The 13,787-nt window shown below is 39.7% G+C and overlaps 1 protein-coding gene across 1 annotated transcript in view; it reads left to right on the plus strand.

Annotated features, from left to right (window-relative positions):
* The window catches only part of LOC144977417 (uncharacterized), a 180,495-nt gene extending 172,753 nt beyond the window's left edge, over positions 1-7,742 (plus strand). Inside the window, exon 3 of the mRNA XM_078922606.1 lies at positions 986-7,742. Within this exon, the coding sequence (XP_078778732.1) occupies positions 986-7,662 (6,677 nt within the window). The 3' untranslated portion in view covers positions 7,663-7,742. The remainder of the gene's footprint in view (positions 1-985) is intronic.
* Positions 7,743-13,787: the final 6,045 nt, after the last annotated feature.

The raw sequence follows: 13,787 nt of genomic DNA on the forward strand, positions 1-13,787 counted from the left end.
ACAAACGGTCATGGAGAAATAAATAGTGAGACAAAGGTGAAAATGGAAAACAAAGAACTGTACAAGTGAATGTGTGTGTGTGTGTGTGTGTGTGTGTGTGTGTGTGTGTGTGCGTGTGAAAAGGTGCCAGACAAAGCAAGAAAGAAAAATACAAGAAAAAAAAACCATCCCAAAAAATCAGTCGACCTCGACTAGACTGGGGATCGAACCACAGACCTTCTGATTGTCTGGCACCTTTCGTACACACTTATTGTTCAGTTCTTTATTTCACACCGGGGCCTGCTCCTTAATTTTTTAATTTGATATCGTGAAAATGGAAAAGCTTCGAATGGGAGGTAACAGTATAGACAATGTTTGTTTATTGTTTTATTTCAGACGAAGGGTTTGTACCCGAAACGTCCATTATCTGCACTTCCCATCCGAAGCATTTCCAATTTGACCTTTTCCTTAGTACACTTTACGATCATAGGCTTCAGGCAGCCCCCACCGCTCTTTACTTTTCCTATGGAGAAGAGTGAAGTGTTCTGCAATGCCCGCAAGAGATGCCATGGGAAATAGACATAGTAGTCTTAAGCTCGTAATATAGATGTGACCCATCTTTCTCTCATACTTTGTCTTTGTTAGCAACACGTTTTTAACTCTTCAGCGCTGAGGCTATATACGCATTTCTGTCACAAAATGGCTGACACCTGATTGAGGCAGCATGAAAATGACGAGCTAAGACAAAGCGACTTTCGAATTCGGCGCAAAATCTCAATTAAAATACCCCACTTGAGTCAATTGAATGCTCTGATGAAAGAAATGATACCATTGGTTCAATTTATAATACTTTTGTAGAAAGTAGGATTGGATTACATTATTGTTTTTACCTTTCAAGACCGGCCGCACTGTGCGGCCATTGGCTGTAGAACAGATTCTGCTCTGGCCGCACAGTGAAAGAGTTAAAATGACGCCAAATTCAACTCATTCATCTTTATTTTTCCAGGTACTGACAAAGGTGGAGAAAATGCAGCCAATCCGAGTACCGAACAGTCAGACCACGTGACGTCAGACAGCCAAGACGACGACGGAGAGGATGAAGGGGATTCCAACGAGGAAGACACTCCGTCGCACTCACATCATCAACAACAACAACAACAACAACAACAACAAAAGCTGGAGCAGCATCAGTTTGATTCATCGTCGGCATCACCGGCTTCAGACATCGAGAATGAAGAAAGAAACCACAACAATAAGATGGCGTCTCCCATCACAGTCCTATCAAATGATATGAATACGGACGTGACGAGAGATGATGATGACATTGTCGGTAATGGTGGGGATGACGAGGCAGAGATGGAGGACGTCGAACCAAAGACTTCCGTCGATGCTATGGGTGGTCAAGGCTCATCGTATTTGAATGAAATGAATTTGAAGAAAACCAGAATCCATTCTGGAGAATTGCCACTGCCTGATAATAGCACTGTGAGTAGAAATTTGAAATCGGATAGGGTGGTGTCACACAAGGATCATTTTCGAAAGAAAAGGCGACATACTTCAGCGTCTTCAAAAGCAATTACTGCCACCGATTGCAGAAGAAGCCAAGGTAATGAAAATGATGATATTGATGATGAAGAGATAGTACAACAATCGTCTACCTCGTTAACTCAACATCTGTATTCTCAACAGAGTCATAAGTATATCAACCAAGAATCCAGTCGTATGGATGTTACCAATCCAATGACATCATCCTCGTCTTTGACCTTATCCGGCCATCACCTACGAAAGCCAGCATCCTCTTTTTCCTGCCATACTTCTTCCTCTCCATCAAGAATACCAAAACGTTCACTATTATCCCCTGAAAACATGGACATATCTTCTGCTGTTGTTGCAGCAGCTGCCGCGGCCAATGTCGACCAACCTTTAGACTTATCAGTATCAACTAAGCAGGAAAAATCAATTTCCTCTTCGTCATCGTCGCCGTCACCCAATCTATCGAAACAGACTCATTCATTATCTTCGTCGTCGCCATTCCATTCATTACTACCTCCGCCCCCACCGTCCTCATTCCCTACCTCCACCCTGTCATCTTCTTCCAATGGATTATCAAGTCTTCAGAGTTTGCAGGAACGATTTGGAGGAAGCCATCCTCTAGAATTTTCTCGACGGACATCGTCGTCATCACTATTGCCATCCTCACTTTTATCATCGTCTTCAACTAGTACAGTCATTCCTCTTCAACCAAGCATGTCTACATCTTTAACGTTATCATCGCCATCATCGTCAGCCACAGTGTCAGCACCCTTCCATCCGCACCAACAGAGACCCACTCCAGAAGAAATCCTACAGTTACAAAACTTGACTTCCTCTGGAGGAAGTGGAGGTGCAAGATCAAAAATCAACATTGATCCAATCACTGAGGGTCGGAATAAAAAGCCACGGTCTCCAAACACACCATCCTCATCATCACCACAACTGCTTCAACCACAGATTCTGAAAAGGGACATCTCTTCTCCTAACTCAAAACACATTTCGTCTACCTCTTCATCATCGTCAACATCCTTATCATCATCATCATTATCTTCTTCTTCATCTTCTGTGCCAACTCAATTTCACCCGGAGGACGAATCATCAACAGCGCTATCTGGATCTTCTGGTGTGAGGTCTAAACACACAATCCATCGTTGCTCGTGCCACAAATCATTCAACTCTTTATACTCCTTAAGCCTGCATATCCAAGATACAGGCCACACCCCTCTCTCAGGAAAAGCCTTATCACTAATGGACTACCCCAAACTCGTACGAGGACAGGATATGTGGTTGAACCAAGAATCAGAGCAAACGAGGCGTATTTTACGATGCATGCAGTGCGGGGAATCTTTCAAATCCCTACCTCTTCTCACAGTCCACATGATGCAAACACAGCATCACACAAAAATCGTCAGCTTCGAGCACGGTCGTCGCTCCCACAAATGCTCTACGTACTGCGATAGAGATTTAGATCGCGAGTGTATATTTAAATGTAAGGTGTGTCACGATGCTTTTCCCGATATGGAAGGACTAGCCAATCACATGATCGTATCCGGTCATCACAAGGCAAAGCAGTTGCCCCCTGTTTCACGTGCAGGGGGTTTACCTCATCTCCCTCCTCACCAGCAACCACCTCCTCCATCTCTTTCTTCTTCGTCTTTATCTACTGCATCAACAGCAACAGCACACTCTGAGAATAATGCCGGTAACCTTCCATTTTCTCTTCGTCATGGAAAACGCAAGAGATTTTTAGACGAGGAGGATCTTGAAAAAGTGTACGGTGCACCATTTGAACTAATCAAAAAGCACCATGAAGAAGTGGAAAGACTTGTGATGAACGGAATGATTAGCAAAGAACACCAAGGCTTGGAGTCTACGACATCGTTGACATCCTCACCTCCATTGACGCCAAAACCTTCCGCTATTCCAGTAGCAACTGCCTCGACTCCAGACTCTCTCTACCTTAATTCCAAGCAGGTTTCGTGCGACAGCTGTGGAAAACGAGTCGAGGTCAAGGATTTTGATATTCACGTCAGAGCTTGTCTCCGACAGAGGGCAGAGGTCATCGACGCTTTGAAATCAAAGTTAGCGGCGGAAGAAGCCCTTCTTTCCCGTTCCGAAATAAAATTGCTGCGCTCTGGATTCCCAATATCGCCTATTTCTGGATCTTCGGCTTCTTCTCGAGTTGAAACTCATCTTCCTCCTTCGTCAGCCTCTTCCCACACACACCAAAACACTGAGATGAATGACGACACACTTCATAAAAGTAAAAATATTCCAAACAAGAATGTATCTGAGAATTGTATGGTACAAAATCGAAATTTTGACAATCATGACAATAATAGAAACTCAGGTTTATCTCCTCAATCATATTCTCCATCTTCTGAAACGCAAGGGACCGAAAGTATCAGTGAAACACCGAGTAGTACAAGTGTTAAGATGTGTGATATCGAAGTGCCTCTCAAGAAATGGTCTTCAAGCGATCTAAAGGAGAAAACTTCAGGATTGTGTAAAGATGATACCAAATTCCTGTCTAGAGTCATAGAAGGCGGGTCTGCTGTGGATTCAGACATTAACGATGATCACAGATCTGATGCAAGTACTCCCGGCAACGAATCATTAAGAAATAATGATGTTGTTGCGAAAATAAAGCGCGAAGTTTATAGTCCAGTCTTCAAAAACGGAGGTCAAATAAAAAGTGCGTCAAATCTTGGTGACGATTTTTGCAATCGAGATTGTGTGGACAATTTCAGTGCCGAGGGAAAACCTATTTCAAACAAAATTAATATTGATTCTACCAAAACTGCAAAGAATCGGGAAGAAGAGCATGATTTTACTTCTTCAGCTCTTCACAAACTCCACATGTTTTCTACAGGTCTTCAGATGTCTCCTCCAAAACCGACAATTACTGAAGAAACCAAGATGTCTACCTCTTCATCAAGTGCTGCTTCTAACGCCTCAAGAAGCAAAGAATTAGCTGAAAGTTTCCACAGGCATCGTAAAAATCACAGCAAATCTTCAAGACGAACTTCATCCTCTTCGCCATCCTCAAAAGAAAGTCTTTCGGCGGGACAATCATTACATGAGAAAGAAGTTAAATCCGAAACATCTGAAGACGAAGCTCCTTCCAAACCAGTCACCTTTGACATAATAGACCCAGACGCCGAACCAGAGGTCAATGTTGTGTCCAAATCGGGAGCTTTAGAAGCTATGGAATCTTTCATTCAAAAAAGCTTCAGTGCCAAATCACAGATTCGATCATCCAGCCTGGCGTCCATGTTTAGTCCATTCGGTAGTTGCTTCCCTTTACCGGGTTCTCTTCATCCCCAGCAAGGAATTATGGGAAATTCATCTGCAGCCGCTGATCCTTCGACGACGGCATATTTTGCAAAATTCTCGAAGTTCTTTTCCATGATCCCTGGAGCTTCAGTACCAAACATGCCGCCTTCCTCGTCGTCTGCACGATATTCTTCCGAGTCCGAAAGAAGATCAGGGAACTCACATTTGTCCGAAAAGCGACCACATATTTCTCCGAAAACTACACCGACATTGAAAGTTCCTGTCATGAAAATTCCGAATCCTTCTTCGAATTCGATTTCACCAAAGCATTCTAAAGAATTCACGAAAACATCGGGTGTGGAAAATTCCATGAAACAGAAATTGAATAAAGCTTTTGAAACCAATGCGTGTTCATCTTCGTCTTTGAGCAACAGTTCAAAGAAAATGGGTTTGAAAAGTTCGTCTTCAAAGCCTCATGGTCCTAATTTGTTGCGTGGAGAATGCCGTCTACCTTCCTCTGATGAGTTGCAAAGTAAACGCCAAGACGTGTCTTCTTCTTCACTTAGAAAAAGGAAATTGTCTTGCGATGAAAAATTGACACCGTCGAAATTTCTTCGAGGTGAAGAATTTGACAATGAAAAAAATACGGATCGCTGTGAGAGTCTAGATGAAACCAATACAAAACATAGTGGCTTAGATTCCTTTCGTGCTTTCGTGAAACCAAACAGAGGAATAAAAGAAGAGATAAGTCATGAAGAAGATGTTGGTGCGAGTGAAAAAAGCAACGATATATCCAAACAAAATTATTTGTATAATCGCCCTCTGTCATCAGACCTGAACGACGAAAATTCTGTTTCCGGTAAGCGTTCTCCACATATGGATAATGAACATGAAACAAAGGAACACATGTCTTTGTCAACACGAAACCAACGGGTGTCGATTAACAACAACCAACACTCTCCCCCTCTGCAAATGGATGGTGTTAAGTTAGAAAATTGCAATGATTCACAGGACTGGGGGATATATGAAAACAGCAGAGAAGTCGATGGTGATGGTAAAAATTACATTGAATATGATGGACGTGTTAGAGAGGCGAGTAAAAAACCCAACAGCAGGAATGATGAAATCGCATTCAACAGGAATCATAGCTGTAGTATGAATGATAAAACTACGAATAATAAGGAGGATGGCTCTGTTAGAAATGGTCTAACCAAGCACGACGTATCTGCAGATAGTAGATCTACTAGTCCGAATTCAGATAATGATCAGGCTATAACTGGTATGGACTTCACTATACCAAGGAGTAATAAACCTAAGGATATTGATGATGATGATGATGATGATGATGATGATGATCAGAATGATGATGATAAGGATGATGATGGTGATATAGACGGTGTAGAGAAGAATGTTGAGTGTGAGCAGAATAGATCAATATCAAATTGCAAGGATAGATCAGAAAATATTGTTCAAAATTGGGAAGAATCCGACTCTTATTCGTTATGTAAGAAGTTTAAAAACAGATATAAGTACAAGTTTGGTGATCGCGAGGATAGAAGTAGAGACGGGTTTTGCATGAGGAATAGGAAAATGAAAAGGAATCGAGGGGCCGCCTCTTCAGATGGTGTTAAGATTGCAGTTCGAAGAGATGCTCGAGATGAGAGTGATAACGAATTTGATGAAAATGTTGACAATGACGATGATGATAATGATAATGAAAGAGTCAGGAAGTTGAACGAGGAAAATGTTAAAGAAGATGCTGATGATGATTTAAAGAATGAAGTACACTCTGGTGAAGATGGCGTAATTGTGAATAATCATAAGGAGGAAGATGGCGATGATAATGATGATGAACAAGAGGAGGTTGACGAGGAGGAGCCGGAAGTAGAAGATTCGAAAAAACGAGGGAATAAGAACAAACTTCAAAAACAGTGTTTTTCTGTATCTCATGAAAATACTAAAAATAAAGCTGCATTTACGAATTCCTTTGGAGAATCAACGACTGTTCAGAAAGAGAGAAAAATGGATAGTTTTAACATTAGTAGCACTGGATCAAATTCTGGAGACAAAATATCAAGTGAAAGTGTGTCAGAAATGGATATAAAACCAAAGTTCAGACCCAACTCGGTTGAAAAAGAGACGGAAGAAGAAAGTGAAACAGACACAACTGCCTTTCCCACAAAAGCCTCTGCTCTAGATTCCCTGAGCTCTTTCGTTTACAGCCAGCCTCTAACAAGCGAACACCCTCTAGATAGTCTCCAACGTCTTTTCACCCCAGCCGGATTGCGAAGAGCGTCAGTAGAAGGCCAAGGTCAACAGTCGACACCGTTATCTCCCCCTCATCACCCTCACCACCCCGCGTCATCCGGTTGTTCCTCTACGCAGTTTGAGCTCGTCGGAGTTACGAGCGAGAAAATTCAACAAGTTGCTTTGAGAAACGGTTCTCCGTCCCCTTTGAATCTCGCAGTTCGGGGAACGGAAAGAACTAGCAGTAGAAGCACAAGCCATAGTCTGGATGGAAATGATGTTAACAGTAATGACGACGAACATGAAAACGACGACGGAGATGATGGCAGCGGCGGAAGTAGCGGGGCTGCAGTAGGAATAATACAAGATGACGGAGTTAGTGAAGAGGAGGGGGCAGGGCAGGATTGTAACGGGATAGAGTTTAAATGCGCCGCCTGTAATCGCCGATTTGCTTCCAAAGGGTCGTATCGATACCACCTTAGCCGCTGCCACTTGTCGAGTGTGAAGAAGTACGGTATCAAAGAGGCGTTTAATATGAGTCCCTATGTATACCTTCCGCTGGATCACACCGCCAAGTTTTCAAAGTATTACCAGATGGCGCAAGAGTTGGCGAGTAAAGGGAAGTAACTCACGTTTTTCAATCTTGAGATATGTAATTGATGGTTTGCGATTTTTTTAATGAATGTAAATGCTGCTCTCCAAAGACAATCAATCAATCGGGCGAAACCACGACACAAAACTTTTGTGTGTAACTTTTAACGTTTCTATTGATGGCACGTGTTGGCGAGTAAGAAGAAATAAGTCATGGTCTTAGAGTTTAGAGCTGAGGTATTGATGGTATACGGTCAAATAAAATGCTCACAAATTCTGCCCGCCGAAAAAAAAGTTATAACCAAGACACAAGATTATGGGTCACCTTTAATGATTATAGGTATTATGGGAGAGTTTATTGAAAGCTAATCACCTTTCTTGCAGTCTGGACAATTTCAAAGAGCTGAGTGACGTCAACTTTCTTCATTCCATAGAGAGATCGAATTTGACGTAACTCAAGTCTTTGTTATTGTTATTTTTTTTTTTTTTTTTTTTTTGCCATCCATGTTTATGGTTAATTCTCACTAAACTGTATTAACCAGACATAAACGTTCAAGTTTACACATAGTTTTGTGTGTTGGTCCGTTATACTTCCGGATGACAATGTTGTGAGTTTCTTAGCCAAACGGTTACTATCTATAGACGTTTAAGTTTAAGGTTACACATAGTTTTGTGTGTGTATCGTGGGTACGTCAAACCTTACTGGCGGATGTTTGTGAGTATTTTACCAAAACGCATAGCATCAATAACGTTTCCAAGTGTTCTTGTTATTCCTAGTGTGTAAATCTACTGTGTTATCTTCTACCCAAGCATAAATTATAGCATGTGATGATGACCCATTATTTTATGATGTTTTCTTTTTATAATTTATTATTCTGACACTATCCACATATAATATTATTACATTGTCTACACTTACCCATCGTTAACTTTTATAGCCTGGCACTAAGACTTGTCTTTTGACGTCATATCGATGGCCCGTTGATCAAACCTCTGAAATAGCCTCTTTGCGATACTATACCAAAGAGTGTGTAGGGTAACGTAGTTACCAAGAGCTCTCACTTCTCTTAACCGCAATGCTATTGTCGCGTGCCAGGCGAGACAGCGAGGTGGGTGTGCTTCGCGTGTATCATGCGTGTTAGGCTTACTGATACAATGAATAAAATACGAGTAGAAGACAGAAGATGCTTGGCTTCACCAAAAGCGGGAAGTGAGAGCTCTTGGTAACATAACAATCGTTACCTACACGCTCTTTGACTATACTTCAGAGGTTTGATCAACGGGCCATCGATATAATATATTATAGATTAATGCACCGTCTAGTGAGTTGTCGTTAGTGGTGCTCAAGGAAACAAATGATCCCATTGGCTGAACTGTTGAATACAACTCACGATTTGTTTTTCTTTTGTGGCCAAAAACTTGTCTTTTGACGCCATTTTGTGGTCAGTGTCAGCGTAGCCGGACACTAGAACCCTCTAAGACTTATAGTTTGACGTCATTTTTTTTAGGTTTTTACAGCGTCTCGTGAGATTTCATTAGTAGAGCTCAAGGAAACAAGTCATTCCATTGGTTGGACTTTTGAATACAACTCATGATTTGTTTTCTTTTGTGGCCAAAGACTTGTCTTTTGACGTCATTTGTTGGTCAGTATCAGCGTGACCTTCGTAAAGTTATGGCCTGACACTGACCAAAAAATGACGTCAAAATGCCAGTCTTTTGCCACAAAAGAAAACAAATCGTGAGTTGTATTCAATAGTTCAACCAATGAAATAACTTGTTTCCATGAGCACTACTAACGACAACTCACTAGGCGGTGCAAAAACCAAGTAATGACGTCAAACTGCCAGTCCTTTTGGATTTCAGTGTCAGACTATAACATAACGATGGCTACGGTATCAGGCTATAAGCCTAGAAATAAGCTATAGTTAGCGCTTGGCGAGAGTTCACACTTGCTCCGGAGTATAACGACCAAACACAACTGGTAACCAGTTACTTATGTTGGTTATACATTAGGAATTACAACGGATGCAAAATCATAACAAAGCTGAGTGAGTTTCTATCATCTACGTGCGTGTACGATCAGTGCAGGCTATAAATGATACGTTGTACGGTCTACTTGGTTCTTTAGGTTAATTATTGGTGGTTTCTTTCGCGTGTCGAGATAAATGATGACGTCATCTGGTCTTTGTTTTTGCCATCGCGTTTATGAGTAATGCTCACTGAACTGTATTAACCCGACTATAAACGTTCATGGATACACACAGTTCTGTGTGTTGGTCCGTTATACTTCCGGATGGCAATGTTATGAACTTCTTAGTCAAGCGCATACTATCTATACAGTATTGTATAGATAGAATGCGCTTGGCCAAGGAGTTCACAAAATTGCCATCCGGAAGTATAACGGACCAACACACAAACTCTGTGTAACCATGAACTTTTATAGTCTGGTTAATACAGTTTAGTGAGAACAACTCACATACGCGGATGGCAAAAACAATAACAAAGGCCTGAGTGACGTCATCTTCGAACTATCTATTGACAGCTCCTCTGATAACCCTGAACGATCTGAACGCAAGAATGAATTTGGTTGGGCTTGTTTGAACTTGGCATTGTTGTCATGGACAATATTTGGCCTTGTTTTTGAGAGTGTTTTCCTTCCCTTACAACAAAATGTTACCATCACCATTTTGGATAATTTTTTTTAATTAGGGGGAAGGGGGGTGGGGGGTAATTTTAATTTTAGGCGTCTTTTTTATTGTTTGTTTTGCTTTGTTTTGTCGCTTGTTTTTCGTTTTGGGTTATGTTTGTTGTTTTTTATTTGAGGAGGGGGGGGGGAGGTTGGGTGGTGTTGTTTTGTTGTTTTTTTTTGTTTGTTTTTTGTTGTTTTTTATTTTTTTTTTTTTTTGTTTGTTGTTTCTTTTTTAATTGTTTTTTTTTCCTCTGGTTTTGTTGTTTGTTTTTTGTTTTATTTTGTTTTGGAGATGGTGGTTTTCTGAGGGAGAGGGGGTTTGTTTTGTTTTGTATTGATTTTTTTCTTTATTATTTGTGTGTGTGTGTGTGTGTGTGTGTGTGTGTGTGTGTATAATTGGTTCTTTATCCGTTATTGTTGAATGGGGAAATGAGAGGGAAGGGGCTTTGACGTAGATAAACTAAATGTCTATTCTACGCTTGTTGCTATTATTGTTGTTTTTACATTTATTTGGAATGTATTATTCTAACACAGTTTGTATTGACATGTGTACATAATCGACGACATTGCGTTGACTACTACATTATACACACTACACATCTATATTCTTGTTTACCATTGGTGCTATCATATTTTGCTTTTATTATTATTTCCAGAGTTTTTCCCTCATTGTCTTTTTAACATTTTGTTATTATAAGTTGATTTTTGTTTTGTTCTTTTTGTGATTTAACAATAAATAAATCAATTTTTCCAGTCCCAAGATCTTCCTTACAAACCACGTAATAACCACATATTATTATTAATTATTATTACTATTATTATTACTATTATTATTATTATTATTATTATTATTATTATTATTATTATTATTATTATTATTATTATTATTATTATTATTATTATTATTTTGTTGTTGTTGTTGTGGGTTATCAGGCCTGCAAATACGTATACGTTGACTGGTATGCATAATTTGAGACGGTTTCTCCATTTTGTTTACATTTTCCTCATCACTTTTACTTCTATTTCCATCGCGTCACGAAATCCTTCCTGTACAAAATTGATATCTGCTACAACTACAACTACAACTGATATTCTGTCGAACTTTGGAAAAAACACATATTTAAAAATTTGGCCAGAAAACTCGTCCTTCAAATATCGATCGATTTAAATGACTCTCATCTTGGCAAAAACTCTCAAACTCAACTCTCTCGGGTTTGAGAGTTTTTGCCAAGATGAGAGTCATTTAAATCGATCGATATTTGAAGGACGGGTTTTCTGGCCAAATTTTTAAATATGTGTTGTTGTTTTTGCAGAGTACGGCAGTATTGTTGTTGTTGTTGTTGTTGTTGTTGTTGTTGTTCATCCATTCTCGTTTATTTTACGCATATATGTGTATCTCGTCGACTCTTTCCAGTGTTATGTCGGAATGGATCGGATGATGAAAATTGAATTTTATTTTAAAGCTAATTTTATATGATGATCTGCCTTCTAGGATAAGAATTAGAAAGCTGAGTAACTCATTGGAAACAAACACACAAACAAACATACACATATACGCACACATACACACACATACACATACATACACACATACACACACATTTATACAAACATACACAAACATACACACAGACATACACACACATTCAGACATACAAACACACACACACACAAACACACACATACACAAACATACACAAACATACACACAGACATTCACACATACACAAACATACACACACAAACACACACATACACAAACACACACAACACACACACACGCTCACTCACTCACAACAACAACAACAACAAATACTTTCCTTAATGATCTAAAGAAAACAATTTTTCATTTAAAAAAACCAGTGCCAGTCAAAGCAAAAAAAAAAAAAAAAGACGAATGCGAGAAAACTACGTTCGGACAACGATATTAAGCTGCTCGAAGCTGTGGACTGTCTAATGTTTTACCTCTCTCCTTCCCCCATAGTGGGCAGGGGGTACAAACTGTGTCTTCCATTCCCTTATAACAGTTTTGCAACATGCTTTCTGTCTTTGTCTTGGAATGAGATTACTTGGTTTTGTCCTGGCTCTGGCCGGATACCCTGGCTGGGAGGGAAACATAGTTAGTTTTGGGAGATGATATTTTTTTTTTCCTTGTAAATCATCTCTCTGTTATGCACTGTATTATGCATTATATATATTTGATTTGTAAACATTTGAGTGTATTCCTCTTAGTGGGACTGTGCCTGTATCTGGATGAGACTTTTAGGTGATCTCAGATTAAGTACATTGGTGGTATGCTCTTGGAATCTACACTTGATCCCTATTTGTTCCCAATTCCCCTTTGTCTTGCTTTCTCTTGGCTGCTTTAATTGTAATTCTATAACTTTTTACTATCCCATTTTCTTCCTTTTTACTGGCGCTGATATAACCTAAATGTGTTGCAAGCGCAAACCCTTAAAAACAAACCAACAAACAAACCCTCTCCTCATTTTCAGTATTTCCCCAAAAAAAATGCAGGGTTACCCAGCAGAAAATGGACTTTTTAACCTCAAACAATCTCACTACATAACAACGTTATGTTCTAATTAATTAAACAAAGATCATTGTGATGTACAAAATAAATCTGAATGAGAAAAAAAAATGTGTAATGTGACGATTTTGCTGTAGGTGGTAAGGAGAGGTTTAAGCTGCTCGAAAAGTAAGAAACAAAAATGTATATAACAGCTTTTTAAAAAAAATATATATACCAAACATGGAACGTATCGGGATCAAAACCCTTCTATGTGCGGCTATGTGGTCTAGTGGTATGACACTCGCTTTCGGAGCGGAAGGTCCTGGGTTTGAGCCTCGCTCGGCGCATAGTTGAGTCCTTGGAGAAGGCCTTTACTCACATTCTCTCACCGTACTCAGGTGTAAAATGAGTAACCTGGCCGTTAGCAGCGTTGTCTCTGTCCGAAAAAAAAATTGTTATATTGCCTCACAGGCTACATGTTAAATGTTGCTGTTGGCCGGCCAGGGACCCCTTGTAAAGCGCTTTGAGCACGTTTAGTGGATATTGCACTATATAAAATCTCTTTTTTTTTTTCAGCCAACACCAAAAAAAAATTATATACATTACTAAATTCCATATCGACAACAGAGAAATTTCTCTGTAATGTATTTATGTTTTTAGTTGGGGGGGGGGGGGTTGTTGTTGTTGGCTGAAGAAGGGTTTTGAGCCCGAAACGTTGTATGTAGGGATGGACAATCTGATATAAATTGAATCTATTATAGCCAGTGGCGTGGCTTATTTGGTTGATTTGGTGCCTGGCACCACATCCATCTTTTAAAAATGGATTCCAGAATTTTAAAACAAATAAAAATGAGAAATGGTAAATACTGCCTCTTATTTATTTGTGTAAGTCTTTTCTGTATATTATTTTCTTTCTTTTGTATTTACAAATGTAGCATGTTTTTAGTCACTTTCTACTGA

The sequence above is a fragment of the Berghia stephanieae genome, chromosome 7 (genome assembly GCF_034508935.2).
Source record: "Berghia stephanieae isolate SIO BIC M18660-M18661 chromosome 7, UCSD_Bste_1.3, whole genome shotgun sequence".
NCBI lineage: Eukaryota > Metazoa > Mollusca > Gastropoda > Nudibranchia > Aeolidiidae > Berghia > Berghia stephanieae.